Source organism: Argopecten irradians, chromosome 1 (genome assembly GCF_041381155.1).
Source record: "Argopecten irradians isolate NY chromosome 1, Ai_NY, whole genome shotgun sequence".
In the NCBI taxonomy this organism is placed as follows: domain Eukaryota; kingdom Metazoa; phylum Mollusca; class Bivalvia; order Pectinida; family Pectinidae; genus Argopecten; species Argopecten irradians.
Genome location: NC_091134.1, coordinates 64,695,946 through 64,721,481, shown reverse-complemented (window position 1 = coordinate 64,721,481; position 25,536 = coordinate 64,695,946). Strand labels below are relative to the sequence as shown.

The following is a 25,536-nucleotide window of genomic DNA, read 5'->3' as shown; positions in this document are numbered from 1 at the left end:
TTCACGTTAAAGTTTTTGAGCAAGTTTCTGTTTCGTCAATTGTTTAAGCTTAAGTCATCATAAATGTTTTTGATTTTATTTTCCTAATGTGTATGGATGCTGAACGTGATAATACAACCAAATACTAAATAGTAAATACTTGAACATCAGCTTCTTCTGAATAGGCGAGCTTTGCTGTTCTCCAACAGCTCTTGTTTCTCAAAGAACTTTAATTTGACGCTCCTCCAACTGTTAAACCTAGCATGTCCTTAAATGGTCGTGGTTGTTAATAATGGGACATAGATATAATAAACATTTGTAGGAGGTACAGGTAATATATACTATTAGATATCTTATCAGAATCAATAAATTCCTCCCTACTTGGTTGTCGTTGTGCATATCCAACAACAGAAAGTGAAAATTGAATTTCATGTATGAAGTACCTGTATTGACCACAACACAGAGCTTTTATGACGTTTCCTGAAATTCTAGAAGTTTTCTATTAAATGATGTCTAAAATGAAGAAATAAAATGCATGTTAGGTGTGTTCATTAGGAACTTATATTTTATCTTATAGTGATGAAAATTATGTGTATTAGTAAGATAGGGGAGTCTTTATTTAGAATAAGATATCAGAATGCCAATTGATATACCTGCCAAAAAAAGGTCCTAAAAACACAAAGCTACATTTGTTGATATCTTGTAGTCCTTCTATATATACCCAGTGCATCTTTATTTGTAATTTACATAATCTTTTTTTTTTTCATTAATTAATCTAATCTGCCAACAATCAAACCCCAGTGTTAATTAGTAAATTATTCAGATTTATCTAGATACACAATCAAGTCTGAGTTAGTTACTAGAAATACTGCCGACATTCATGTTAATTGTGAAATAATGAAAGTGAAGTTGATCTTTTTCAACAAACTGAAAAGCCACATTTAGTCTTGACCAAATTTTATATCTCTGGCTAGCTTGGGTATCTGTACAATTAGGAGTTAATATATACCAGAAAAATATATTGATTTAAAGCATTTGCATATATATTTATAAATTTGCATACAAAAACAGTCTTTGTTCAGACATAATTGCTCTGAAGCCTGTCTGAAGAAACATGTTATTCATGAGGCTATGATTGTCTCTGTGTATAGACTTTAGATCTTGTGTGAAATCTATTCTCCTTTGAGTGTGAAATTGATTCAAGTTTATATCCTGTATTGATTTTGCTAGAAGAATAAACAGATTTAGCATAGTGATATATTAAATTCTGTATATGAAATAGCAATTGAAAACTTAAGTTTGAGTCACCAGTACTTTATGAGGAGTATTGTGGAAAAGGGTATTTTGTTGAATATCTTTCCCAATATGAGTTTAAAATTGATTGCATACCTGGTTAAGTGGCCATGGGGAAATATCAACTAGAGCTCCTTTCATATGAAATGACTAATCTTTGTATACTTGAAAACTCTTTGAAGGCTATCAAACCTTAGACCTTAAAACAAGCATTGATACAGTGTCAGGTCAAGTACCTTCAGTTTGTAAGAGTAAAGTAAGAAATAAAGGGGAATAATCAGACTAAGAATCAAACATGTTACCGTCCAAATTTTTGAGGAATATAAACTCTGTCATATTGCAGTAGTTGACATTGATTTACAAAGTTTAGTCCTGCTATACTCCTCCCTCTGTTTTGAGGTCTGACATACATAATACATGTAATTGAATGTCCTCACAGATATTCATTTGAACTACAATTCATATGAAATATATTTCTAGTGGAATACAATTGTTTATATTTACCTAAAACCAAGTGGAAGGATATATATATTCAGTGTCAGTAGAATTATGGGTTAATCTTGCTATTTGTTCTTTTGCATAGTACAGAGTTACTTCCCCTGCAGGTAGTTATATATTGTGATGTCATTGTTTTGTGAGCATAACTCATGTCGTTTTCTCTGAAAAGTATGACGTTACGCTCGCAAACACACGATGTCACAATCAATACCTACCCGCAAGGGCAGATAAATCTGTAATTAATACATGCAAAGACGGTATAGAAAACCTTCTAAGCTTAGATAACTTAGATATACTGTTTATACTATATAAATGCTCTTGTGATTGTACAACTTTATTGGTAAAGTCACTTTATTTGAAGCTCTATCAGTGTAGCTATATCTACCTTACTATTTAAATGTTCATGTGACCCCACAAGGACATATCGGCTGGTTTGGAATAGAATTTGCATCATTACGGAAATTATTTATATTATAGGTTATTACTTGAGATAGGATAGTGCCCTCGGCTTTTGTTTGGACCCCTCGACAAGATTATGAGGTAATAGTGGCCTCTCAGGTGGGCCATGATAAGTAAAGAGTTCTCCCATACTTGACAGGGTGTTTTTCGCGGTGGCCAGGAACAGTTCATATGAGCTACACAACATCATCAATATATTTAGAACCCATTGTCAACGACATTACCAATTTTCAAGCATTACAACGTTGGCATAATGAAAATACAGTATAACATGTCAAAACAGCATCTTATCTAATCCAGATCGTGTGTATTCTGGCTTAATTGTATGGCATTTTCCTTCTATATAATATTAAAACCTATAAAAACAGGGAACCTGGCTATAATGATGAAATATGATGGTCCAGTGTTAACAGTTTACACAAGTTAAACTGTACTTCTAAACGGTCAAAATTTCATTATTGATCATAAGAAGTATAGAAAAATACTGTAATCAATTGTCAGGTGTACGGCCTATGTAGACAGGGGTATTGAATTCAACCCTATTCAACACCAGACTTGCTGACAGTCCCATGTTAGATTCTATTAATCTGAGTAAATGTGATTGATTAATAGAAATTGAATTGAAACATGTAGAAGGAGCGGATCAGTGAGGCTTGTACCTACAGTATAAAGTATATGGTCTGTGTACATATCTTCCAGCTGACAGTGCTTCGTTGGTCAGTCGTTGGTCAGTCGGTAGAGCTGTTGGTTTATCACGCAGCAGACTCAAACTAGATTCATGGCACTCGATAGCAAATTGTGTACAACCAAATAACCCACAGAAGGTGGTTTTAGAGTCTTTGGTTTGCATGTACACAGATTTAAATGCTATCTCTATCACTCTACTCAGACTTGTTGATTTATCACGCTGAAGACCTTGATTTGATTTTGGTTTGATTCTTGGTTTGGCCACTCTACATGTACAGGAATGTGTATTTAGGTTTCACAAAAAGCTTAAGTAACAACTGTTGGGGTAAGTTAGAGGGATCTTGTAGCGGATAACAACATGTTCAAATATAAGTTATTAATATATACCATGGATATGAGATTATTGTCCTGGATGACTAAGTTAAAAATATATATCATGGATATGAGATTATTGTCCTGGATGACTAAGTTAAAAATATATATCATGGATATGAGATTATTGTCCTGGATGACTAAGTTAAAAATATATATCATGGATATGAGATTATTGTCCTGGATGACTACTGTATATACTGTAAATGTTTTTTGTTATGTTACTATTGTACTGTTACAATTGTTATTATATCAATCCTAAACACGATTACTTTCTATGGATCACAATAGGCAGTATATATAATCCGAACTAAAAGCAGACCAGTGTGTGTCTAGTGTAGGATCACGGACGTTGTGACCAATGTATGGCTTTATGTGGATTATACATAGTGTTTTATAATGAAGGTACCGTTAGAAGAACCAGATAATGAACAAGGTAAAGTGTCTAACAAAAAACCATTGAATGAAACAAAAACACAACATTCATATGTGGTTTTAGTGTCATGATATTCCAGACATTGTGATTCTTGTCTCACGATATACTGGCAAATGTCCATTGGCCTAGAATGAATCTATTTCATTTTCTATAAGTTACCTTGCCAAGTTGAGGTTCAGAATGTTTTTGACTCATCTAACCATAGTGTATGCTTACATTTTCTATGTTGTAAATTTGGACATTTGTATAAGATGGAAGGTCCCACAAATTCCCTCCAGTTGTCCTGTCTGTTTGTAGACACAACTGTCTGGCAAACTCCTCCTAAACTATTTGACAGATTTTGTTAAAATTTGGTACAAAGAACCCTGACATAACAGGGAGTTGAGTAAATTATATAGGGTTCTACAATGTCTCCTATTAATGGAATTATTACTAAATTTGTGCAGCAGGGGTATTAGTCATCCACTCTGGCGACAGTACTAGTTGGTGTGTAGTTGTAACCTGAGTAGATGTCTTAATAAGATATCCTTGACAGTATGCTTCAGTGGGGTAACACTATAATGTTGGCATTCGGGCAGTACTATATACTATAAGGAGACTCCCATAGACAAAGTCTCCCAAAACATTTGGAATTACTACACATGAATTCTGCACAAAGGAAAAGGGGACAATTTGCTGTGATTGATATCACCTGTTAATTGGACATTTCAACAAAATTAACACATATATGTTAAGTGTATTTGATTGTATCAAACAGTCATTATCTGTAAACACTGTCACAATCTGACTGTGTGGCACTCATTACATAGTCAACCGATTTTCAAATATTGGTATCCAATTACATAAATGTAATGGTGATCAAAAAGTCATTTATAGTCAATTAAATTCCACATTTCAAATTGAAAATGTCAGCCAGTTGATCAACATGAATATATTCCTTAGTGTCCTTCCGTAAACAATGCTACCTCTATTTCTCAGAAAGTAATGAAGGGATCTGTCTCAAATTTCATATGTAGGTTTACCAAGGGCTCTAGGAGTGTCATGCTGATTTTCAGACTGACCCAAAAAACAACAGGCCGCAAGGCAGTCATCTTGGATTTTGGAAGTTGATGTTTGTTACGGCTATTTCTCATAAAGTACAGAAGGGACCTGTCTCAAATTACATATGCAGGTTTCCTAAGGGCCCTAGGAGTATCATGCTATTTTCAGACTGATGGGAAAAACAATATGGCCGCCAGGCAGCAATCTTGGATTTTGGCAGTTTATGTTTGTTACCGCTATTTCTAGGAAAGTTCTAAAGGGATCTGTCTCAAATTTCACATGTAGGTTCTCTTAGAGCCCAGGAGTGCATAAAGCATTTTTCGAGTGGGTGGTCAACAAGATGGACGAATGACCACCATCTTGTATTTTGGTGTTTGAAGTTTGTTAACGATATTTCTCATTGTGTATTGAAGGGATCCGTCCCCAATATCTCGGTTCCCCTAGGGGCCTAGTTGTGCATATTACATTTTGGGATTGATTGGTTAGACCACCAGTGGTTGGTATTAATGTCGTAGTACATGTATGTGAAAAATGTGTTCTATATATATATTATAATGTTTCTGTGTTCTAAGAATGACCCGTGTGTCTATTACAGGTAACACAAAGAAGTTCCTGTACAAGAGTCCACAGCGGGACGACCAAGATGACTGGATCTTCTCACCGCGGAAAAATGAACAGTCTCCAAGAGCTGGAGGTAGGAGGGAAATTATGAAATTTTTAGTTGTGACTCAAAGGCCTGGAGGTAGGAGGGAAAAAAATAAAATCTTAGTAGTGACTCCAAGGGCTGGAGGTAGGAGGGAAAAAATAAAATCTTAGTAGTGACCCAAGGGCTGGAGGTAGGAGGGAAAAAATTATAAAATCTTAGTAGTGACTCCAAGGGCTGGAGGTAGGAGGGAAATTATAAAATCTTAGTAGTGACTCCAAGGGCTGGAGGTAGGAGGGAAATTATAAAATCTTAGTAGTGACACCAAGGGCTGGAGGTAGGAGGGAAATTATAAAATCTTAGTAGTGACTCCAAGGGCTGGAGGTAGGAGGGAAATTATAAAATCTTAGTAGTGTCCAAGGGCTGGAGGTAGGAGGGAAATTATAAAATCTTAGTAGTGTCCAAGGGCTGGAGGTAGGAGGGAAATTATAAAATCTTAGTAGTGACACCAAGGGCTGGAGGTAGGAGGGAAATTATAAAATCTTAGTAGTGACTCCAAGGGCTGGAGGTAGGAGGGAAATTATAAAATCTTAGTAGTGACACCAAGGGCTGGAGGTAGGAGGGAAATTATAAAATCTTAGTAGTGTCCAAGGGCTGGAGGTAGGAGGGAAATTATAAAATCTTAGTAGTGACACCAAGGACTGGAGGTAGGAGGGAAATTATAAAATCTTAGTAGTGTCCAAGGGCTGGAGGTAGGAGGGAAATTATAAAATCTTAGTAGTGACTCCAAGGGCTGGAGGTAGGAGGGAAATTATAAAATCTTAGTAGTGTCCAAGGGCTGGAGGTAGGAGGGAAATTATAAAATCTTAGTAGTGTCCAAGGGCTGGAGGTAGGAGGGAAATTATAAAATCTTAGTAGTGACACCAAGGGCTGGAGGTAGGAGGGAAATTATAAAATCTTAGTAGTGACACCAAGGGCTGGAGGTAGGAGGGAAATTATAAAATCTTAGTAGTGACACCAAGGGCTGGAGGTAGGAGGGAAAAAATAAAATCTTAGTAGTGACTCCAAGGGCTGGAGGTAGGAGGGAAATTATAAAATCTTAGTAGTGTCCAAGGGCTGGAGGTAGGAGGGAAATTATAAAATCTTAGTAGTGACTCCAAGGGCTGGAGGTAGGAGGGAAATTATAAAATCTTAGTAGTGACACCAAGGGCTGGAGGTAGGAGGGAAATTATAAAATCTTAGTAGTGTCCAAGGGCTGGAGGTAGGAGGGAAATTATAAAATCTTAGTAGTGACACCAAGGGCTGGAGGTAGGAGGGAAATTATAAAATCTTAGTAGTGACTCAAAGGGCTGGAGGTAGGAGGGAAATTATAAAATCTTAGTAGTGACACCAAGGGCTGGAGGTAGGAGGTAAATTATAAAATCTTAGTAGTGACACCAACCGCTGGAGGTAGGAGGTAAATTATAAAATCTTAGTAGTGACTCCAAGGGCTGGAGGTAGGAGGGAAATTATAAAATCTTAGTAGTGACACCAAGGGCTGGAGGTAGGAGGGAAATTATAAAATCTTAGTAGTGTCCAAGGGCTGGAGGTAGGAGGGAAATTATAAAATCTTAGTAGTGACCAAGGGCTGGAGGTAGGAGGGAAATTATAAAATCTTAGTAGTGACTCCAAGGGCTGGAGGTAGGAGGGAAATTATAAAATCTTAGTAGTTGTCCAAGGGCTGGAGGTAGGAGGGAAATTATAAAATCTTAGTAGTGTCCAAGGGCTGGAGGTAGGAGGGAAATTATAAAATCTTAGTAGTGACTCCAAGGGCTAGAGGTAGGAGGGAAAAAATAAAATCTTAGTAGTGTCCAAGGGCTGGAGGTAGGAGGGAAATTATAAAATCTTAGTAGTGACTCCAAGGGCTGGAGGTAGGAGGGAAATTATAAAATCTTAGTAGTGACACCAAGGGCTGGAGGTAGGAGGGAAATTATAAAATCTTAGTAGTGTCCAAGGGCTGGAGGTAGGAGGGAAATTATAAAATCTTAGTAGTGACTCCAAGGGCTGGAGGTAGGAGGGAAATTATAAAATCTTAGTAGTGACTCCAAGGGCTGGAGGTAGGAGGGAAATTATAAAATCTTAGTAGTGTCCAAGGGCTGGAGGTAGGAGGGAAATTATAAAATCTTAGTAGTGTCCAAGGGCTGGAGGTAGGAGGGAAATTATAAAATCTTAGTAGTGACTCCAAGGGCTGGAGGTAGGAGGGAAATTATAAAATCTTAGTAGTGACACCAAGGGCTGGAGGTAGGAGGGAAATTATAAAATCTTAGTAGTGTCCAAGGGCTGGAGGTAGGAGGGAAATTATAAAATCTTAGTAGTGACACCAAGGGCTGGAGGTAGGAGGGAAAAAATAAAATCTTAGTAGTGACTCCAAGGGCTGGAGGTAGGAGGGAAATTATAAAATCTTAGTAGTGTCCAAGGGCTGGAGGTAGGAGGGAAATTATAAAATCTTAGTAGTGTCCAAGGGCTGGAGGTAGGAGGGAAATTATAAAATCTTAGTAGTGTCCAAGGGCTGGAGGTAGGAGGGAAATTATAAAATCTTAGTAGTGACACCAAGGGCTGGAGGTAGGAGGGAAATTATAAAATCTTAGTAGTGACACCAAGGGCTGGAGGTAGGAGGGAAAATTATAAAATCTTAGTAGTGCCACCAGGCTGGAGGTAGGAGGGAAATTATAAAATCTTAGTAGTGACACCAAGGGCTGGAGGTAGGAGGGAAATTATAAAATCTTAGTAGTGTCCAAGGGCTGGAGGTAGGAGGGAAATTATAAAATCTTAGTAGTGTCCAAGGGCTGGAGGTAGGAGGGAAATTATAAAATCTTAGTAGTGTCCAAGGGCTGGAGGTAGGAGGGAAATTATAAAATCTTAGTAGTGTCCAAGGGCTGGAGGTAGGAGGGAAATTATAAAATCTTAGTAGTGTCCAAGGGCTGGAGGTAGGAGGGAAATTATAAAATCTTAGTAGTGTCCAAGGGCTGGAGGTAGGAGGGAAATTATAAAATCTTAGTAGTGTCCAAGGGCTGGAGGTAGGAGGGAAATTATAAAATCTTAGTAGTGTCCAAGGGCTGGAGGTAGGAGGGAAATTATAAAATCTTAGTAGTGTCCAAGGGCTGGAGGTAGGAGGGAAATTATAAAATCTTAGTAGTGACTCCAAGGGCTGGAGGTAGGAGGGAAATTATAAAATCTTAGTAGTGTCCAAGGGCTGGAGGTAGGAGGGAAATTATAAAATCTTAGTAGTGTCCAAGGGCTGGAGGTAGGAGGGAAATTATAAAATCTTAGTAGTGTCCAAGGGCTGGAGGTAGGAGGGAAATTATAAAATCTTAGTAGTGACACCAAGGGCTGGAGGTAGGAGGGAAATTATAAAATCTTAGTAGTTGTCCAAGGGCTGGAGGTAGGAGGGAAATTATAAAATCTTAGTAGTGACACCAAGGGCTGGAGGTAGGAGGGAAATTATAAAATCTTAGTAGTGACTCCAAGGGCTGGAGGTAGGAGGGAAATTATAAAATCTTAGTAGTGACTCCAAGGGCTGGAGGTAGGAGGGAAATTATAAAATCTTAGTAGTGTCCAAGGGCTGGAGGTAGGAGGGAAATTATAAAATCTTAGTAGTGACTCCAAGGGCTGGAGGTAGGAGGGAAATTATAAAATCTTAGTAGTGACACCAAGGGCTGGAGGTAGGAGGGAAATTATAAAATCTTAGTAGTGACCCAAGGGCTGGAGGTAGGAGGGAAATTATAAAATCTTAGTAGTGACACCAAGGGCTGGAGGTAGGAGGGAAATTATAAAATCTTAGTAGTGACACCAAGGGCTGGAGGTAGGAGGGAAATTATAAAATCTTAGTAGTGACTCCAAGGGCTGGAGGTAGGAGGGAAATTATAAAATCTTAGTAGTGACTCCAAGGGCTGGAGGTAGGAGGGAAATTATAAAATCTTAGTAGTGTCCAAGGGCTGGAGGTAGGAGGGAAATTATAAAATCTTAGTAGTGCAGGGCTGGAGGTAGGAGGGAAATTATAAAATCTTAGTAGTGTCCAAGGGCTGGAGGTAGGAGGGAAATTATAAAATCTTAGTAGGTCCAAGGGCTGGAGGTAGGAGGGAAATTATAAAATCTTAGTAGTGTCCAAGGGCTGGAGGTAGGAGGGAAATTATAAAATCTTAGTAGTGTCACAAGGCTGGAGGTAGGAGGGAAAATAAAATCTTAGTAGTGACTCCAAGGGCTGGAGGTAGGAGGGAAATTATAAAATCTTAGTAGTGTCCAAGGGCTGGAGGTAGGAGGGAAATTATAAAATCTTAGTAGTGACACCAAGGGCTGGAGGTAGGAGGGAAATTATAAAATCTTAGTAGTGACACCAAGGGCTGGAGGTAGGAGGGAAATTATAAAATCTTAGTAGTGACACCAAGGGCTGGAGGTAGGAGGGAAATTATAAAATCTTAGTAGTGACACCAAGGGCTAGAGGTAGGAGGGAAATTATAAAATCTTTTAGTAGTCTGCAGGGGCTGTACATAGCTCTAAAGGATAATTTGTACTGCTCATAGCTCTTTCTCTTTCTGCTATGAGCCATGATATTTGCATATATTCATAAAGTCTTTACAGTTCAAGGCCTCTTGCTTGTTATTTCAAAAGTAATTTAAGAGTTGCTCACTAGTGTTTGGAACAACTTTTGTAACGTTCCTCTTCAGAAATATTTTCATTGTAAAATTTTTAATGTTACCTTCATGCATTAAGTTTTAGATTATATTTTCACTGTTAGATTGCTACCAGTAGTTTAGTGGATATTTTCATTGTGTTAGTTCAGTGGGTATTCTTCATATTCTATGTATAGATATGGAAGTTATGTAGGTCTTAAGGACACTCAATAAATTTTCATTAGCATGTACCAGGATGTGTCTGTTGGTATTTAAATTGGAATTTAATTCCTTTGTTGATACAAACTTTAGTGGCACCTTTATGGCAGGTGAGAAGCTAGGTATTAAAGTCAATAAATAGAAATAAGTAATCAATAATGTCTAGGTAGTATAAGTACTGTGATCAATTGCTGGCTGCTGTTTGTTTCCACTACACTGTTGATGTAAGGAATAGGGACACGGCCTTATAACATTCAGAATACATGTATTTGTTGAAAACCCTGATGTGTATGTTAAGTTGTTAACAGACATAATAATTGAATGTGATGAATTGTCGAGTCCATTGTGATATTTGGTATGCTAAATGAATTGAGCTTACTAATCAATTTCAGGTTCAAGTATGAATGTTTGAATTTGATTTCATAAGTAATAAGCTTTTGGTAAATATTGAATTGAACTATTGCAGTCTAATCATTTTATTTAAAATAATTTAATTCCATTCAAATTGAATGAATGTCTGTATCTACTGCATATATACAGAAAATAATTAACTACAGTTGTTAATTTCAAAAATTCATAAAAATTACAGGTATTTTTATAACAATAATAATAATAATTGTCTTTATTTAAAGTTCATAACACCTTGAGTCAGTGACTCGTCTTCCAAGTGGTCGACATAATTTCCTTGTATTAAGCGATGGGAATGCAATGATTTTAATAGACTGCATTCTGGAATGTAGGAGGTTATTTATCTCTTTTGTTTACATAATGGTCATGATCAGATCAACAATCTAATAATGTTACCAATCCATGAACAGTTGTCTCCCTTAGATTGTACATTGCCATATACATACATTAAGAATATTTGTCCTTAAATGACAAGACTTAATCTCAAATATACAGTGTAATGTACTGTTTTTGCTTTGATTTTGTAGATAGAGAACTGGACATGGAAAATGTATGGAGTATAAAAAAGAATGTATCTCTTAGTGGAGCAGCCACTGGACGAGTCCCTAACGGACACACAGATGGACTCAACATGAAGGCTAATAAAACCTACTATTCCAGATATGGAGGGGTCAAAGGTAGGGCTGAAACGATTAGTAATTTTTGTATTCGATTATTCGGTCACATGTTATCGATTACTAATCGATTAATCGTTTGAATTGAAGGCAACTATATATTGTTTCACTACTTGTTAACAACTAATAATAACACCTACTGTATAATATGACAGAGGACATGCCTTATATAATAGAAGCCTACCAACAAATAAGAATAGATTTATTGACAAAACAAACATATTTTATCCCAAATAATCTCTGAATTCCGTTCCTGTATCGTCTTCCGTAACATCGTTTAAATCAAGTCTGCTAACCCGCTGTTTTGACGTGACCTTCACACGTATGACTTATCAACCAAATCTGGATTGCCACGGAGCGACATGACCAAATTTTCGTCAATGAACTTTTTTATTTCCGTGATCAAAAAAATAAAATAAATCAACAACTCTTAGCGTTTTATTATCCATCCATTATTCATCTGTGGTTGTACATGTACTTCCATCTATCTATAAACAATTCTGTTACTGCTTTTTGCCATAAAGTACTGAAGGGACTATCTCAAATTCGCTCCCTTTGGGCCCTAGTTATGCATACCAGGGGCAATGCATATTGGGACTGATCAAGAGCAAAATTGTTTTTAAAAAAAGTGCCGCTATTTTTCAAATAGAACTGAAGGGATATGTCTTAAATTTCATATTGGTTCCTTTTGTTCTTACCATTAATGTGTTGATAAAATATTTGTTTTTTTGTAGGACACAGATTTTCTCAACAAATACACCACAAAAAATTATAGCAAAATTTAGATGAAACAGTAGATAATTTTCTATAAGTATGTAAATAGTAGAAAACACAGAAATTGATGTACATGTTCTTGTGGTATGAAATCTAAATATTTTTATGTGGCGTGTAAACACAATTTTTGGCGTGTTTTGTCAATATTATTTCTTAATTATCTCCTTTAAAAATCACACCATTAGTTTTAACTGATTTATATTGATAAAAATAATGTTTGATTATGTTTCTGATGCCAGAACGTTTGAATGTGTTTCTTATGCCAGAACGTTTGATTGTGTTTCTGATGCCAGAACGTTTGATTGTGTTTCTGACGCCAGAACAGGTACTTACAGCCTTGCTACCCAAACTGAGAACGACGCGTGTATATTATCCCCTACCGCTTTACCACTGACTTGTATCAATGTATTGAATGAGTGTACTGTAGCCGTGTTATCTATAGACTCGCGTACTGTCACCAAATCACAGGTAAATTGGTACTGGATGCTACGCTCGGGCCTCTCCTCCAGCTTAACGATACTGAATGGCTAGTTAGCTTAACCGATCTATATGTCATCAACAATGCGTCTGTATCTACTTAAAAACAAAACAAATATTCTTCAAAATGTATCAACATTCACTTGACTAGTATGTCTTTACTTAAGATATTTTAACAAATCTTCATATTGCTAGTAAAATTGGATACAAAACACCTTATAGATCTAGCAATGCTCATTACGTAGGGAACCGCTATGTGTCCCGGCTGCAGGCCATGTGCAAAAAGTCAAAACACACGTGGGATTTATAAGATGGGTCCTAAACTGTCCTATATTTAGGATTTTCAATAAGTGGCTTGTAATATTAATACAGAAAAACTAACAAGCTACAAGGTTAGTGGCATTTTTAACCGTACTGTTATATATAATTAGCCATCAGCTTGGATCTGGTTACCTACAAAATGTAGTGAGTTCACTCACAATGTGATTATTGCAAGCCAACGTATCTGCTATCCGATCGCGATTGCTATTAAAAGTTTGTTAATGATCTCAAACACACTAATAACTTATTGTGGCAATTTTAAGTAACAAGATTATAATATTTTCAAATAGTTCTGATAACTATTCATGTGTAATATCTCCAGATATTGACATGTATGGAGTACGGCGGACTGCCGATGTTTTTGACATGTTCTGCACGATATATTTCACTGTTTCAGTGAATTCAGGTCGTTGCGGTACTGAGTAGTTTCGGCATTAAGTAGTTACGGTGGTCAATAAAAGAAAACAAACACAATGCAATTATATTATGATATTTCTTCTAAATACAACACTTCTTTGTGCAAGTTGTCAAGCATTTATTGTGAATATTTTGCAATGAAATTACCACTTTTATAACAACAAATTTGTGGTTCCCCGGACATTGTTTTCTCCCAAATTTTTAAATGCGCAAAATATACCGATTGTAGATTTTTTTCAGCATTTTCAGCCCTAAGAAAAAATACATGTGCAAAAAGTACATTGGTGTGTAAGTTATGCAAGTTTTTACGGTATTTGTAACAATTACGATTGTGTTTGGTACAGCTAATATAGCCAGAGCGCCCGCGATTTACCTGTGGATAGGCGACAGTACTCGAGTCTATAAATAACTAGCTTCACCCTTTCAATACATCGATACAATTCAGCGGTAGAGGTTTATATCCACGCATCGTTCTCAGTTGGGGTAGCACGGCTGTAAAGATTACAGGAAGGAGAGTAAAAGTAGATAATCTGTCTGTGATGGGGGATTATGTGGTTTGTGCGTGTTTTCATTTTCCAGGGAGAGATGAGTATGGTACGTCACAAGGTGGAGCCCTCGGAGCAGGAATGAACCAAGCAGGTCTGTAAATTATCCGTGTTCTATTAGTAGTGCTAATACTGTAAACATACCTAGACACTACTCCTCATGAGTTCATAAGTACATCATAACCAATTTTGTTCTCTATCAGCTTGGTAAGGAAGAATTCGTTTCTGGTTAATTCAGTAGGGAACAACTAAGTAATTCTGGGAAGAATATAGGTAGTTGTGGCATATTTATCAAGATAATGCAAGGAATAGCATTGAATTTTTTGTGAATTTTCAGATTCCTCTGGAAACAACAGATCATGGAACTACTCGTCCAAAGGTTTCAGTTACTCATCGTTTGGTGGAGGGAACCAAATGGCTAAAACAGACACAACAAGTCCTAATAGACAGAGTCCACAGTACTCGGCCTTCACATCCAAAAACAACAGTGACTCGTCACTGTGGTGACGACATATTACTGTAGTAATCTTCATCCTCCATAGCGATCACAAATAGTTACATTTCACCATGATGATGCGTAATTATAATCTACATCCTTTAATGATTCATGGTAATGATGCATGACTATTCAACCTTCAAAGCAAACATCATCAGTGATGCGACTCCGCAGAGATCATACATGACTGCAATCTACATTCTCATCATTCAAAACAAACCACAAGGGACTTGTGATAGATTACTGTGAAATTTACCTTTCAAAAACCTGTTATCAACAATGTAACTGGATTGGAGTAGGTCCTTAGAGGACTTGATAGAACTTCAAAAATGATTGTTGAATGAATGTAAAAGTTTTAAGCAGTATGTATTTAAATTGAACTCGAGTATTTATTTGTGGCAGATTTTTTTGTCTCTCCTGTCACCAGAATATTATATATATTAAACTCTGCAGGTTACATCTAATAATAGGTATGCATCAATTTAATTCCAGAATGAGTAAAGATTAGCTCTTTTTACACTTTTGAACTTTTACATTGAAAGTATTGTTATAGTTATTGTATGTTTGTGGTATACTGTAAATTAAGGATGGAGGAAAATGTTCTTTTATAAAGTTGATAATTAGTTCTCTGCCATTAAAAGAAAAGAACATCGAATGAACCAGTCTTTACACTAAGACTGTCTTGCCTAAGCTACAATATGTTTGACTGATTTACACATGGCAGATAATCACCTCATGTGATTCCTTATCCACAAGCAGTCAAAATTCTATTTTACTTCTACAGGATGGGTACAATGAAACACATGGATAGTTGCACTTTAATAAACAAAACTTACCCCGTGAAATTGAAATGAAGTTACCTGGTGTGATATATAATGTAAGATACTAAATACTAGTATTTTGAAACTCAATAAACCTAAAGCAAGGTTGGTTTTCAGCTATTTTTGCATCTAAATTACTAGTAAATAAAAATAAATATATACTGGTAACTTATTCATAATAAATTCATAAATACTGGTAACTGGTATCATAATTTATGGTGTATTTTTGACAAAAGTACGATAGTGTTTGTGATTGAAGGTATAAAAGAAAATTAAGGTCTTTCACTCTACTCAACTGTTGTTAGTAAAGCCGGTTTGTTATTTCTGGTCGTATGGTGCTAGGTGTTATCCCAAAAATGTTTGAGGGATTGTTGATAAAGATATCAAAAGTGTTATCTGTTATAAGTGTTTGGAATCATCTGTATATCATCAATGGAGGAATAAGTGTGTGTGTGTGTGTGTATGGTGTCAACTGCTTGTTACATAGTAAAACATAACTAAGTATGTCAGCTATATTTTGAATTAATCTCAAAATGTTTTTTAAGCATCCGTCCGCTAGATCTGGTAAATATATATTTTTGTTTAAACATTAGGGGCCATTCCCGAAGCTTGATTGTGGTTAAAGACGTCTGACGTTATACCACTAGCCCTTTTACCTCTGGGTCATAAATTTAAGGCCTATTTGGGGCAGTCACCAGGTACTGGCCATAGGTTAGTGCTTTTGCTACTGGAACTCAGGTTTTACATAAACTGACCAGTAATTTTTCAAGTTACACAAACTATCAATTAGACAAAATATTCAAGTGTAGTATTTATATCATCCCTAAAGAAATTGTTTACCGGAGTAAATTCATTTTTATCATTAGTTAAGCAATTTAATCATTTAAGATTGTAAAAGAAAATTTAAAACATTGTGATATTGAGATAATTTAGTGACAACATTACATTATTTTTGCATGTTCTTCAATAATTTGAATGAATTCTAAGCTTACATTCATAAAGATAACATGATTTGGTAAATGCTTGGAATTAGTTACTGCTAATTATCCTAGTTATCTCATTTCATTGCCATCAGTTATACATTCATTCATCCCATTACCTGATATTTAATTTGATTTTATATGAAATCACTGTTTTTAATATATAACATTATAATTTTAACATATTTTCTAGTATAAAATAGTCATCATTCATTTATAACAATTGAAGTCATTAATAGTTGCTGCGTATCATGTATTACTGTTCATCAGCCCAACAGTTGTTTTCATTTTGAAAAATTCATGATATTTTACTGCATTTTCTAAGCAATCCACTTTGTTTTGTTCAACATTTCATCAAATAGTGACTGTAACATCTGAACACATTCTATAGTTTGATACTTATTTACATGTATGTAACTACACTGTAAACCAACTTATTTTCATGTGGTTAGATTTTGGGTAGTTCACGATTCATTAGAAATTGTGAAGAAATATCTCCGTGAAAATGCTTCAAGTATAGATACAGTAAAACAATAGTTGTCTAAATCACAAAATTAAATCTTCGTGAATTTAGTTGTTAGATATGTATCTGTTTGCTTCATGTGCTCTCTGTATAGTCAACATGTCCTTTATGATATCAAAGCAACTGTTTTTAAGAGAACGTTTTAATTTTAAAACATATTTTCTCATGTGCAATTGGTTGCCGCCAGTGTTCAGTACATGTGCACCAACTCTGACAAGGGAAGGCTGTACTGTTAGGTTCTCATCCTCCACCAGATGTTGGTTCTAGTACATCACTTAAAGTTTGGAGCAGTCGGATAGAAAATTATTCTGGAAATTTGTTTATATGCTTCTGTTTCTGTTGATTCAGTATGGATTTTTGTTCATGTTTATACAGAGAGAAACAAAATATTACATGTCATCATTTAAAAATTACTGAGAATAGGTAACAATATTATGTAAAATATTTTTATGTTGATAACTGTTTCCTTTGAAAAAAAGTCTTTATGAAAACATTTTTACATTAATTTTAAGGGTGGAAAAAAGCGCTAACAAATGGAATTGTTGGGAGAAATTCAATGTTTGCCTTAAAATAAAAGAGGATATTATCTAGAGACAGTTATATTCTGATTGATGGAGGATGAGAATGTTTCTGGTGTAGCATCTTGCAAAATGTTTCTTGTGTAATTTTCCCATCTTTATTGGGAAGTAATCACTGTTTCGGTATATAACACAATGTAATATGCGAGTCGTGTTTTACACATATGTTTAATCATTTTGATTTCGAAAATCTACTATTAACTGAATGTAAGATATATCTATTACATTTTGTATATTGTAATATCCAACTGGTGTCAGCTTGAACTAAGTACAAAATAATGTAACCTCTTTCTTAATGTTCTTTTGCATAATAATTTATTCTCTCTTGTACCAATGCAATTTTTTATCTAATCTATGGGAAGATAATTATATTGACATTTAGAAAACAAAAATATTAATATTGGTGTTTTATTACGGTAAAATAAATACACCATTTGTCAGCAGGTTGTGGGTATTCTTGTGGTTTATAATAATTTATAAATGATCTAACTTTCGGATAATTTATGATCTTTTGTAATGCAATATATTTGATGTGAAAGTCTTTGGATACTCTCTGGTGATAAGTGGATGGAAGTCTCTACAGCTTTTGTTAGTGCCTATATATAATACATGTAGTCATTGTTTATTTGTACTATGGAATGTTTATTGTATTACATCATTAAAGTCATCATTGTTTCCAGACTTCTCCTTTGTGTCATTTATAGGATTACCTGAAGCTCCTTCATCTGATGTCATGGTACAATGTTGGTCTGTAATGCATTGGAGTGAAAAACTGTCAAGTTGTTCAAATCGATGACCTTTATCTTCCATCAAGATAAACCAGCAAACCAGTGCCTTTTCTAAAAAGGACTACATATTCAAGACCACAGGGTTCAATAAAATCTTCAGTCTAGATAAATCTTCAACTTTCAAAACCCAATACACCCCATATTTGATAGGTAATCATGCTGGAATGAAGGTCTATATACCTGTTTCATTTATATGGAGTTTTACTTTGAACTTCACTAGGATCAATTGTGTAAAAATGCATTAAGCGACAACTATATCCAGACTGTTCCACCTTTGCATATTACAGTTTGTTTGAGTTTTACAGCCCATCGACAACTAAGGTAATTTAGGGCCAGACTACAAGGTAAAATTACAGAGTTGCCTCCCTTGCGGTAAGGTATCCCACTAAAGTCGTTTTCTCTGAAGAGTATGAGGTTACACTCGCAAACAGATTACGTCACAATCAATACCTACCCACCAAGGCAGATAACTCTGTGATATGAAAATATGGAATATATATATATAGGTAACATTATATAAAATAAATCGGATATATTCCGATGTTATTTTTGTAATGATCAAGTTGAATTAACACTATGGCTTGGAAGAAACCAGACCAAACCTAACCTAGCCAGTCAATGCAAGGAAGTTGTCCATTCGGGTGTGTGAAGAAAGTTGTCCTGTCGGGTCTGTGAAGGAAGTTGTCCTGTCGGGTCTGTAAAGGAAGTTGTCCTGTCGGGTGTGTGAAGGAAGTTGTCCTGTCGGGTGTGTGAAGGAAGTTGTCCTGTCGGGCTGTGAAGGAAGTTGTCCTGTCGGGTGTGTGAAGGAAGTTGTCCTGTCGGGTGTGTGAAGGAAGTTGTCCTGTCGGGTCTGTGAAGGAAGTTGTCCTGTCGAGTCTGTGAAGGAAGTTGTACTGTCGGGTCTGTGAAGGAAGTTGTCCTGTTGGGTGTCCTGTCGGGTGTGTGAAGGAAGTTGTCCTGTCGGGTGTGTGAAGGAAGTTGTCCTGTCAGGTCTGTGAAGGAAGTTGTCCTGTCGGGTGTGTGAAGGAAGTTGTCCTGTCAGGTCTGTGAAGGAAGTTGTCCTGTCGGGTCTGTGAAGGAAGTTGTCCCGTCGGGTCTGTGAAGGAAGTTGTCCTGACAGGTCTGTGAAGGATGTTGTCCTGCCTGGCTGTGAAGGAAGTTGTCCTGTCGGGCTGTGAAGGAAGTTGTCCTGTCGGGTGTGTGAAGGAAGTTGTCCTGTCGGGTGTGTGAAGGAAGTTGTCCCGTCGGGTGTGTGAAGGAAGTTGTCCCGTCGGGTCTGTGAAGGAAGTTGTCCTGACAGGTCTGTGAAGGAAGTTGTCCTGTCTGGCTGTGAAGGAAGTTGTCCTGTCGGGTGTGTGAAGGAAGTTGTCCTGTCGGGTGTGTGAAGGAAGTTGTCCTGTCGGGTGTGTGAAGGAAGTTGTCCTGTCGGGTGTGTGAAGGAAGTTGTCCTGTCGGGTCTGTGAAGGAAGTTGTCCTGTCGGGTGTGTGAAGGAAGTTGTCCTGTCGGGTGTGTGAAGGAAGTTGTCCTGTCGGGTGTGTGAAGGAAGTTGTCCTGTCGGGTCTGTGAAGGAAGTTGTCCTGTCGGGTGTGTGAAGGAAGTTGTCCTGTCGGGTTTGTGAAGGAAGTTGTCCTGTCGGGTCTGTGAAGGAAGTTGTCCTATCGGGCTGTGAAGGAAGTTGTCCTGTCAGGTCTGTGAAGGAAGTTGTCCTGTCGGGTCTGTGAAGGAAGTTGTCCTGTCGGGTCTGTGAAGGAAGTTGTACTGTCGGGTCTGTGAAGGAAGTTGTCCTGTTGGGTGTCCTGTCGGGTGTGTGAAGGAAGTTGTCCTGTCGGGTGTGTGAAGGAAGTTGTCCTGTCAGGTCTGTGAAGGAAGTTGTCCTGTCGGGTGTGTGAAGGAAGTTGTCCTGTCAGGTCTGTGAAGGAAGTTGTCCTGTCGGGTCTGTGAAGGAAGTTGTCCCGTCGGGTCTGTGAAGGAAGTTGTCCTGACAGGTCTGTGAAGGATGTTGTCCTGCCTGGCTGTGAAGGAAGTTGTCCTGTCGGGTGTGTGAAGGAAGTTGTCCTGTCGGGTGTGTGAAGGAAGTTGTCCTGTCGGGTGTGTGAAGGAAGTTGTCCCGTCGGGTGTGTGAAGGAAGTTGTCCCGTCGGGTCTGTGAAGGAAGTTGTCCTGACAGGTCTGTGAAGGAAGTTGTCCTGTCTGGCTGTGAAGGAAGTTGTCCTGTCGGGTGTGTGAAGGAAGTTGTCCTGTCGGGTGTGTGAAGGAAGTTGTCCTGTCAGGTGTGTGAAGGAAGTTGTCCTGTCGGGTCTGTGAAGGAAGTTGTCCTGTCGGGTCTGTGAAGGAAGTTGTCCTGTCGGGTCTGTGAAGGAAGTTGTCCTGTCGGGTGTGTGAAGGAAGTTGTCCTGTCGGGTGTGTGAAGGAAGTTGTCCTGTCGGGTGTGTGAAGGAAGTTGTCCTGTCGGGTTTGTGAAGGAAGTTGTCCTGTCGGGTCTGTGAAGGAAGTTGTCCTATCGGGCTGTGAAGGAAGTTGTCCTGTCAGGTCTGTGAAGGAAGTTGTCCTGTCGGGTCTGTGAAGGAAGTTGTCCTGTCGGGTGTGTGAATACACCAAAGTTTGTCAAATATAGATGTTCTTTTGGCAAGCTTGCAACTATCAGTTTGCATTTGAATACTCAAAACTAAATACAGATTCATGGGATTTGCTGAATTTTTCCTCTTCAAATTACTTATTTGACTGTTTCTTCTATGGGAAAGTTTTGTTAAGTAAAATCGATTGAGAATACCTGTTAACTGTGTGTGATTCACACAAAACTATTTATTATCAATAGTCTAATGATATTGCATGTCAATAAAATAAAACAATTCATGTTTAAAATTCCAACATACAATGGTTTTATTCCAAACAATTTTAGTTACAGACAAACAATGCAATATTGATATACAAATAACAACAAATGAATATTAAATAGGATGTGCAATGATAACAATAGCTTTAACACAAGTAAAACGCTCTTCATGGAAAACTTTGAAGATGAGTGACAATTATATATATATATATATATGTAAATATTAATAAAAATAAAAACTTCCAAGAACACACAAACATATAAAAATATAATACTGTACAGAGAATGTGTAGGGCCGAGTCAGTACTGTACATAAGCCTTATCAAAACAATGTATCTCACATCATACCAGCACCTGGAAGTTTCACAGGCATCATGACGTTGATGCATGTGTTTCTTGAAAACCAGCACTAAGACCAAGATCTTTTTCAGTCCATTCATAGTAAAAGTGACCAAACTTTTGACTGCAGAAGATTGAAAGTTAAAGACTTGTAATCTTTTATGTGAAGTTTCATCATAATCGAAGCAAATAAAAAATCAGGAACTATTTTCCAAAATGAAATATCAAATAAAATTTTTAATTTACATTGATATACAGTATATCATGTTTAAAGAAAGATTTTTTTAATTGAAAAAAAAAAGTTTTAATTTAAATTTCATAGAATTTTGTTGTGAATCTTATGTACAGTATTGTTCTCTTCCCTGCATACAACCCTGTAAACCATGGACGGACTGTGTGAGGCTACAGCACTGCCAACAGTCTACGGCACTTCCATTGCACTCAACTTTGTCCTCTGACATTTCGCGAATTACAGAAGAGGTCAAACTATACGCTGGTTGCAGAAGGAAACAGCCTCCGAAGTGGGATATAGATGTGTTCGTAGCACTGTAGCTAGGACAGGAGTTGTATGTCTTATAAATCACAGAAAATATTCAGTTATATATGTAAAATTCATAAACCACTGAAAACACTAAATTGCAACTTCTTATATAAAATTGAATGTATAATGATATATGTATATATAAATAAACTTTTTAAGTGTTTCAGATTAAGTCTATCCAATTTACAAATTTGTATTATCATAGCACTCACAAAACTCAAAATTATATTGATTGTACATTAATACAATGTTTAATATAGGTGTTTCAATTTAATATATTAATTTATTACAGATTTTGACTTCTTAAATTTTAACATAATATTGCATAAATTAATCTTAACAGTACAATATACTTATTCATTCAAATTGTCAAAACAATTATCTCACTTCACAAATCTGCATAACTGTTATTGTTAATCAAATCTGATAGAAAGGTTGGAAGGTTTTCTTTGTACACCACAAATATTTCATGGATAATCCATCAAAGATTTAGGAACATGTAAATTACTTTAGAAAGATCACTTACTTTTTATTCAAAATATTGTTTTCCAATAAATACACATTTTGAATAATGCAATAGATGATGAAATGTTGTTCCTTGTTACAATTTCAAACACATTCACAGTATTATAATCTTTTGATAACTTCAAAATAGTGTCAATTGTTAGCATCACTTCTTGAAAGAATTGGTCCTCATGATGTATTTTGCAATGTCCAGTTCACATGATGTCACAGAGCATAGTGACAGTTTTAAGTCCGGTAAATTAATCCAGTTTACTTGGTGTCGCAGAGCAAAGCGACAGCTCGGAGTGTCCAGTGATCAGGGTTTTTGTTCGTCTTCAGAGCTAGCGGGAAAATGTAGGTCAGATCTGTACGACGTGGTTTCTTATATACAGGACAGTCATACAGATTCTGAGCTTTGCCTTGCTTCTCCTGGTTCGTAGCGAACACATGAGCGACAGGCAACGGCGTGTATAGAACCTTCTGAGTAGGTTCTATCAAGCGAGCAGCTCTACGGTCCCAGCCAGCTCCGTCGAGAATCAAACCATAAACGTAGACACCTGAAATATAGGAATAGAGAAATACAGGATCTGAGAGTCTCCTAATACATTTAATTTGTATGTTGCCCAATGGGTAAAACTTTTTCTAGTGACCATGGATGTCAAGGTCATTTATTTGAACAAACCTAGAAGTCCTTCTCTCCAGATATCTCTCTTGTCTCAGTATTAAGAAAAGACTAATATATTTTTAAATAATTTGAATAACAGAGAAATTTATCTGTGTACATACCTTCACTGGGGGGAGATGTTAAGTCCTCTTTCATCATCTTGGTGATTTCGTTATCAAGGATGACAGTATCCAAAGCCCAACCTTTATGGGCACGAGTGATCTCTTGTCTCATTGCAGTCAGGAAGCCCTGCAATCACAAACAAAATCAATGATTTTGATAGAAAACAAGCTCACAATTATTTCCTAATCAAAACAAATATTCAATTCTATGTTCCATTGCTCATGCAGTTTTCCTATTTCTTATTTATGTGTTAAAAAAAAATAAAAAAAATACCATAGCCTGTTCAGATATTTTTCTCAATTTCAGTCCCGTTCTGCCTGTTCAGATATTTTTATCAATTTCAGTCCCGTTCTGAGTGATGCAATGAGCAACATGGACAACTTTCAGTTTAACTGGATGCAATTAACTTTTGTCAACACGAATGTTGATGCCATCAGCAGACCAGCAACACTGGAGACTTGTCTATCATCGAAAAACTCCTTAATATGTTTTATAACTTCCTAATTTAGTTAAAACATACCTGAGGATTGAAAAATCCAGTCATCCAGAAAGAGATGGGTCGACCGTCAAACACCCATGTGTGGAACTGAGAGTTCCTCTCCAATAAGTCTGTGAACCAGAACCCGAGGGTGGCGGACTCCCAGGAAATCTTCTTCCAGTTCGTAGGGACACGAGCATTGAACATGTTGTCCAGGGCGTCGCGAAGATTCTCACTCATGATTATGGTACCATCAATGGCAAGCTTCAAGTCCACTAGTGTGGTTCTAACCAGTGAAATGACCTTCTGCATGCGGTCAATTTCCTGACGAAGGAAGATGTTGATTGGCTGCAGATTACCCATTCTCCTCAAACGATCCTTCACCTGTAACATACACAAATGTTACAAACATCAGTCCACTAAACATTTAATAACATCACTGACTGACCAGATATAAACACTCAGAAAAAACTTTCAGTCATAATTAAGCAATAAATGCTAAGTGTACGTTGATAGTATAGATAAAATAATTTGATTTCTTTTGATGAATTAAAAATCTTACCTCGTGGGGCACATAGTCATTAGGAAGTTTGTCCAGCATGTCATTGGCGAGTCTGTAGACGACACTCTCACGAGTTTCTCCACTTCCGCCTCCAGTATCTTTGGGCTGGATGTTGACAATGTTCTCCAGCATAGTGTTGGCTGTGTTGGTCTGATAACTGTAAAACAAACACATGGTCCGAGTTACTGACAACTGTACAGTATTACCTAAAGTTTCCAAATTTAATGGACTTAAATCATGGACATTAATTCAGTAGAACATTTTGTATACAAAGAGTTTTCCTCTTATTTAATGATTTACGTAAAATTAAAATGTATATATGTACACTGTACTCATATGATATTCCCTTTGTAGATTTTGACAGTAGATTGCTGTCAGATTTGCCTCACTATGTTGGAAAAATATTTTAAACTAGCTTACTCTAACTGGTTATTACTTTTAATTTAATTTATGATATTCTCCATTAATAAAAAGTTTCCCAAACTGACCACAGGTCAAGAAGAAAATTGTCTATAAAGGACACATAAGTTACTTACGTAATGTCAGCATTGGAGTGTAAGCCGAAACACTCCGGCGAGTCCTGCAGTGGTAAGCCCTCAATGTAGTTACGATATTCGTCTATGGTCTTACACTTAGGGATTTTGTATCCTATAAAACACAAGATTAAAATTTAACAAATGAAATTTCAAATTAAACCTTTTTCTAGTAAACTGTTGAAAAAGTGTCCATGGATCATCACTATTATTCTCTTATTAATCTATATATATAGCATACTCAGTGAATTTCTGATTTACCTACCCGTATAGAAACTGAAGGACTCGGCGAACATGCCCTCACTAAACCAGACCTTGGCGTAGGTGTTGAGGAGGCGTTTGTCGTAGTCGTCTGTGACACGCCCACCATACTGGATCTCGCCAATCATGTATCTAACTGTGCTCCAAGACACGCCCTGAAAGGATGATCGACAGCTTTAATTTGTGAATTCAATTATTTTAACCAAAGATTAGGTATGATATAGTCAATAAGAAATGAATTATGTGTTAGGATCACTGTGTATAATATAAGATTCTATGATATATTTAATATCTATAAATGTAAATGAGTGACTTAATGGCAGAGTGAAATGCCAGAAAACAGTATAAGTTAGTCATTATTAAAGAACGGAATGACATACAGCTGACAGTCAAATTAAAGAATAAGTTACGAATGGCACAATATCCTGATTAATATACTTCTAAATAAAATAACTCCCTTATTTATCACTGAACATTTTCTTCATAATTTCAATAATAAATATACAGAAGCCATTGTCTGGACACCTTAACAACAAAACTCTAGTAGTCAACAATTCATTGCGACATCACACACAACACCTTTGAACATCCAACGACAGTACAACATGGTGTTTGATATT

The 25,536-nt window shown here is 36.6% G+C and overlaps 3 protein-coding genes across 7 annotated transcripts in view; 1 reads left to right on the top strand and 2 right to left on the bottom strand.

Annotated features, from left to right (window-relative positions):
• The window catches only part of LOC138305432 (uncharacterized), a 42,594-nt gene extending 24,623 nt beyond the window's left edge, over positions 1–17,971 (top strand). For 3 of the 5 annotated variants that reach the window (XM_069245688.1, XM_069245656.1, XM_069245672.1), the window contains exons 2-5: positions 5,361–5,459; positions 11,212–11,361; positions 13,927–13,986; positions 14,230–17,971. In XM_069245688.1, the coding sequence (XP_069101789.1) occupies positions 5,361–5,459; positions 11,212–11,361; positions 13,927–13,986; positions 14,230–14,399 (479 nt within the window). In that variant the 3' untranslated portion in view covers positions 14,400–17,971. Of the gene's footprint in view, positions 1–3,171; positions 3,242–3,672; positions 3,725–5,360; positions 5,460–11,211; positions 11,362–13,926; positions 13,987–14,229 lie in introns of those variants that run through there. The other 2 variants (XM_069245664.1, XM_069245680.1) reach the window with 2 other exon arrangements.
• A 714-nt stretch (positions 17,972–18,685) lies between these two features.
• Positions 18,686–21,711, bottom strand: LOC138308023 (uncharacterized). Its single transcript, XM_069249005.1, has 3 exons — positions 21,676–21,711; positions 19,839–20,652; positions 18,686–19,734 (listed from the first exon to the last, which is right to left on the bottom strand). The coding sequence occupies exons 1-3, from the start codon at positions 21,709–21,711 to the stop codon at positions 18,686–18,688; spliced, it is 1,899 nt and encodes a 632-aa protein (XP_069105106.1).
• Positions 20,934–25,536, bottom strand: part of LOC138305406 (dynein axonemal heavy chain 5-like) — a 76,194-nt gene continuing 71,591 nt past the window's right edge. Inside the window, exons 74-79 of the mRNA XM_069245649.1 lie at positions 24,921–25,071; positions 24,659–24,770; positions 24,123–24,279; positions 23,603–23,944; positions 23,082–23,208; positions 20,934–22,852 (exon numbers count right to left, since the gene is read on the bottom strand). Of these exons, the coding sequence (XP_069101750.1) occupies positions 22,566–22,852; positions 23,082–23,208; positions 23,603–23,944; positions 24,123–24,279; positions 24,659–24,770; positions 24,921–25,071 (1,176 nt within the window). The 3' untranslated portion in view covers positions 20,934–22,565. The remainder of the gene's footprint in view (positions 22,853–23,081; positions 23,209–23,602; positions 23,945–24,122; positions 24,280–24,658; positions 24,771–24,920; positions 25,072–25,536) is intronic.

Excerpts from the sequence above, each read along its gene's own strand:
- LOC138308023 (XM_069249005.1), bottom strand. The coding sequence starts at position 21,711 with ATGTCAGAGGACAAAGTTGAGTGCAATGGAAGTGCC. Across the intron at positions 20,653-21,675 it reads TTGAGTGCAATGGAAGTGCC|GACAACTTCCTTCACAGACC; the intron begins GTAGACTGTTGG and ends CACACCCGACAG. Across the intron at positions 19,735-19,838 it reads CTTCCTTCACAGACCCGACA|GACAACTTCCTTCACAGACC; the intron begins GTACAACTTCCT and ends ACAGCCCGATAG.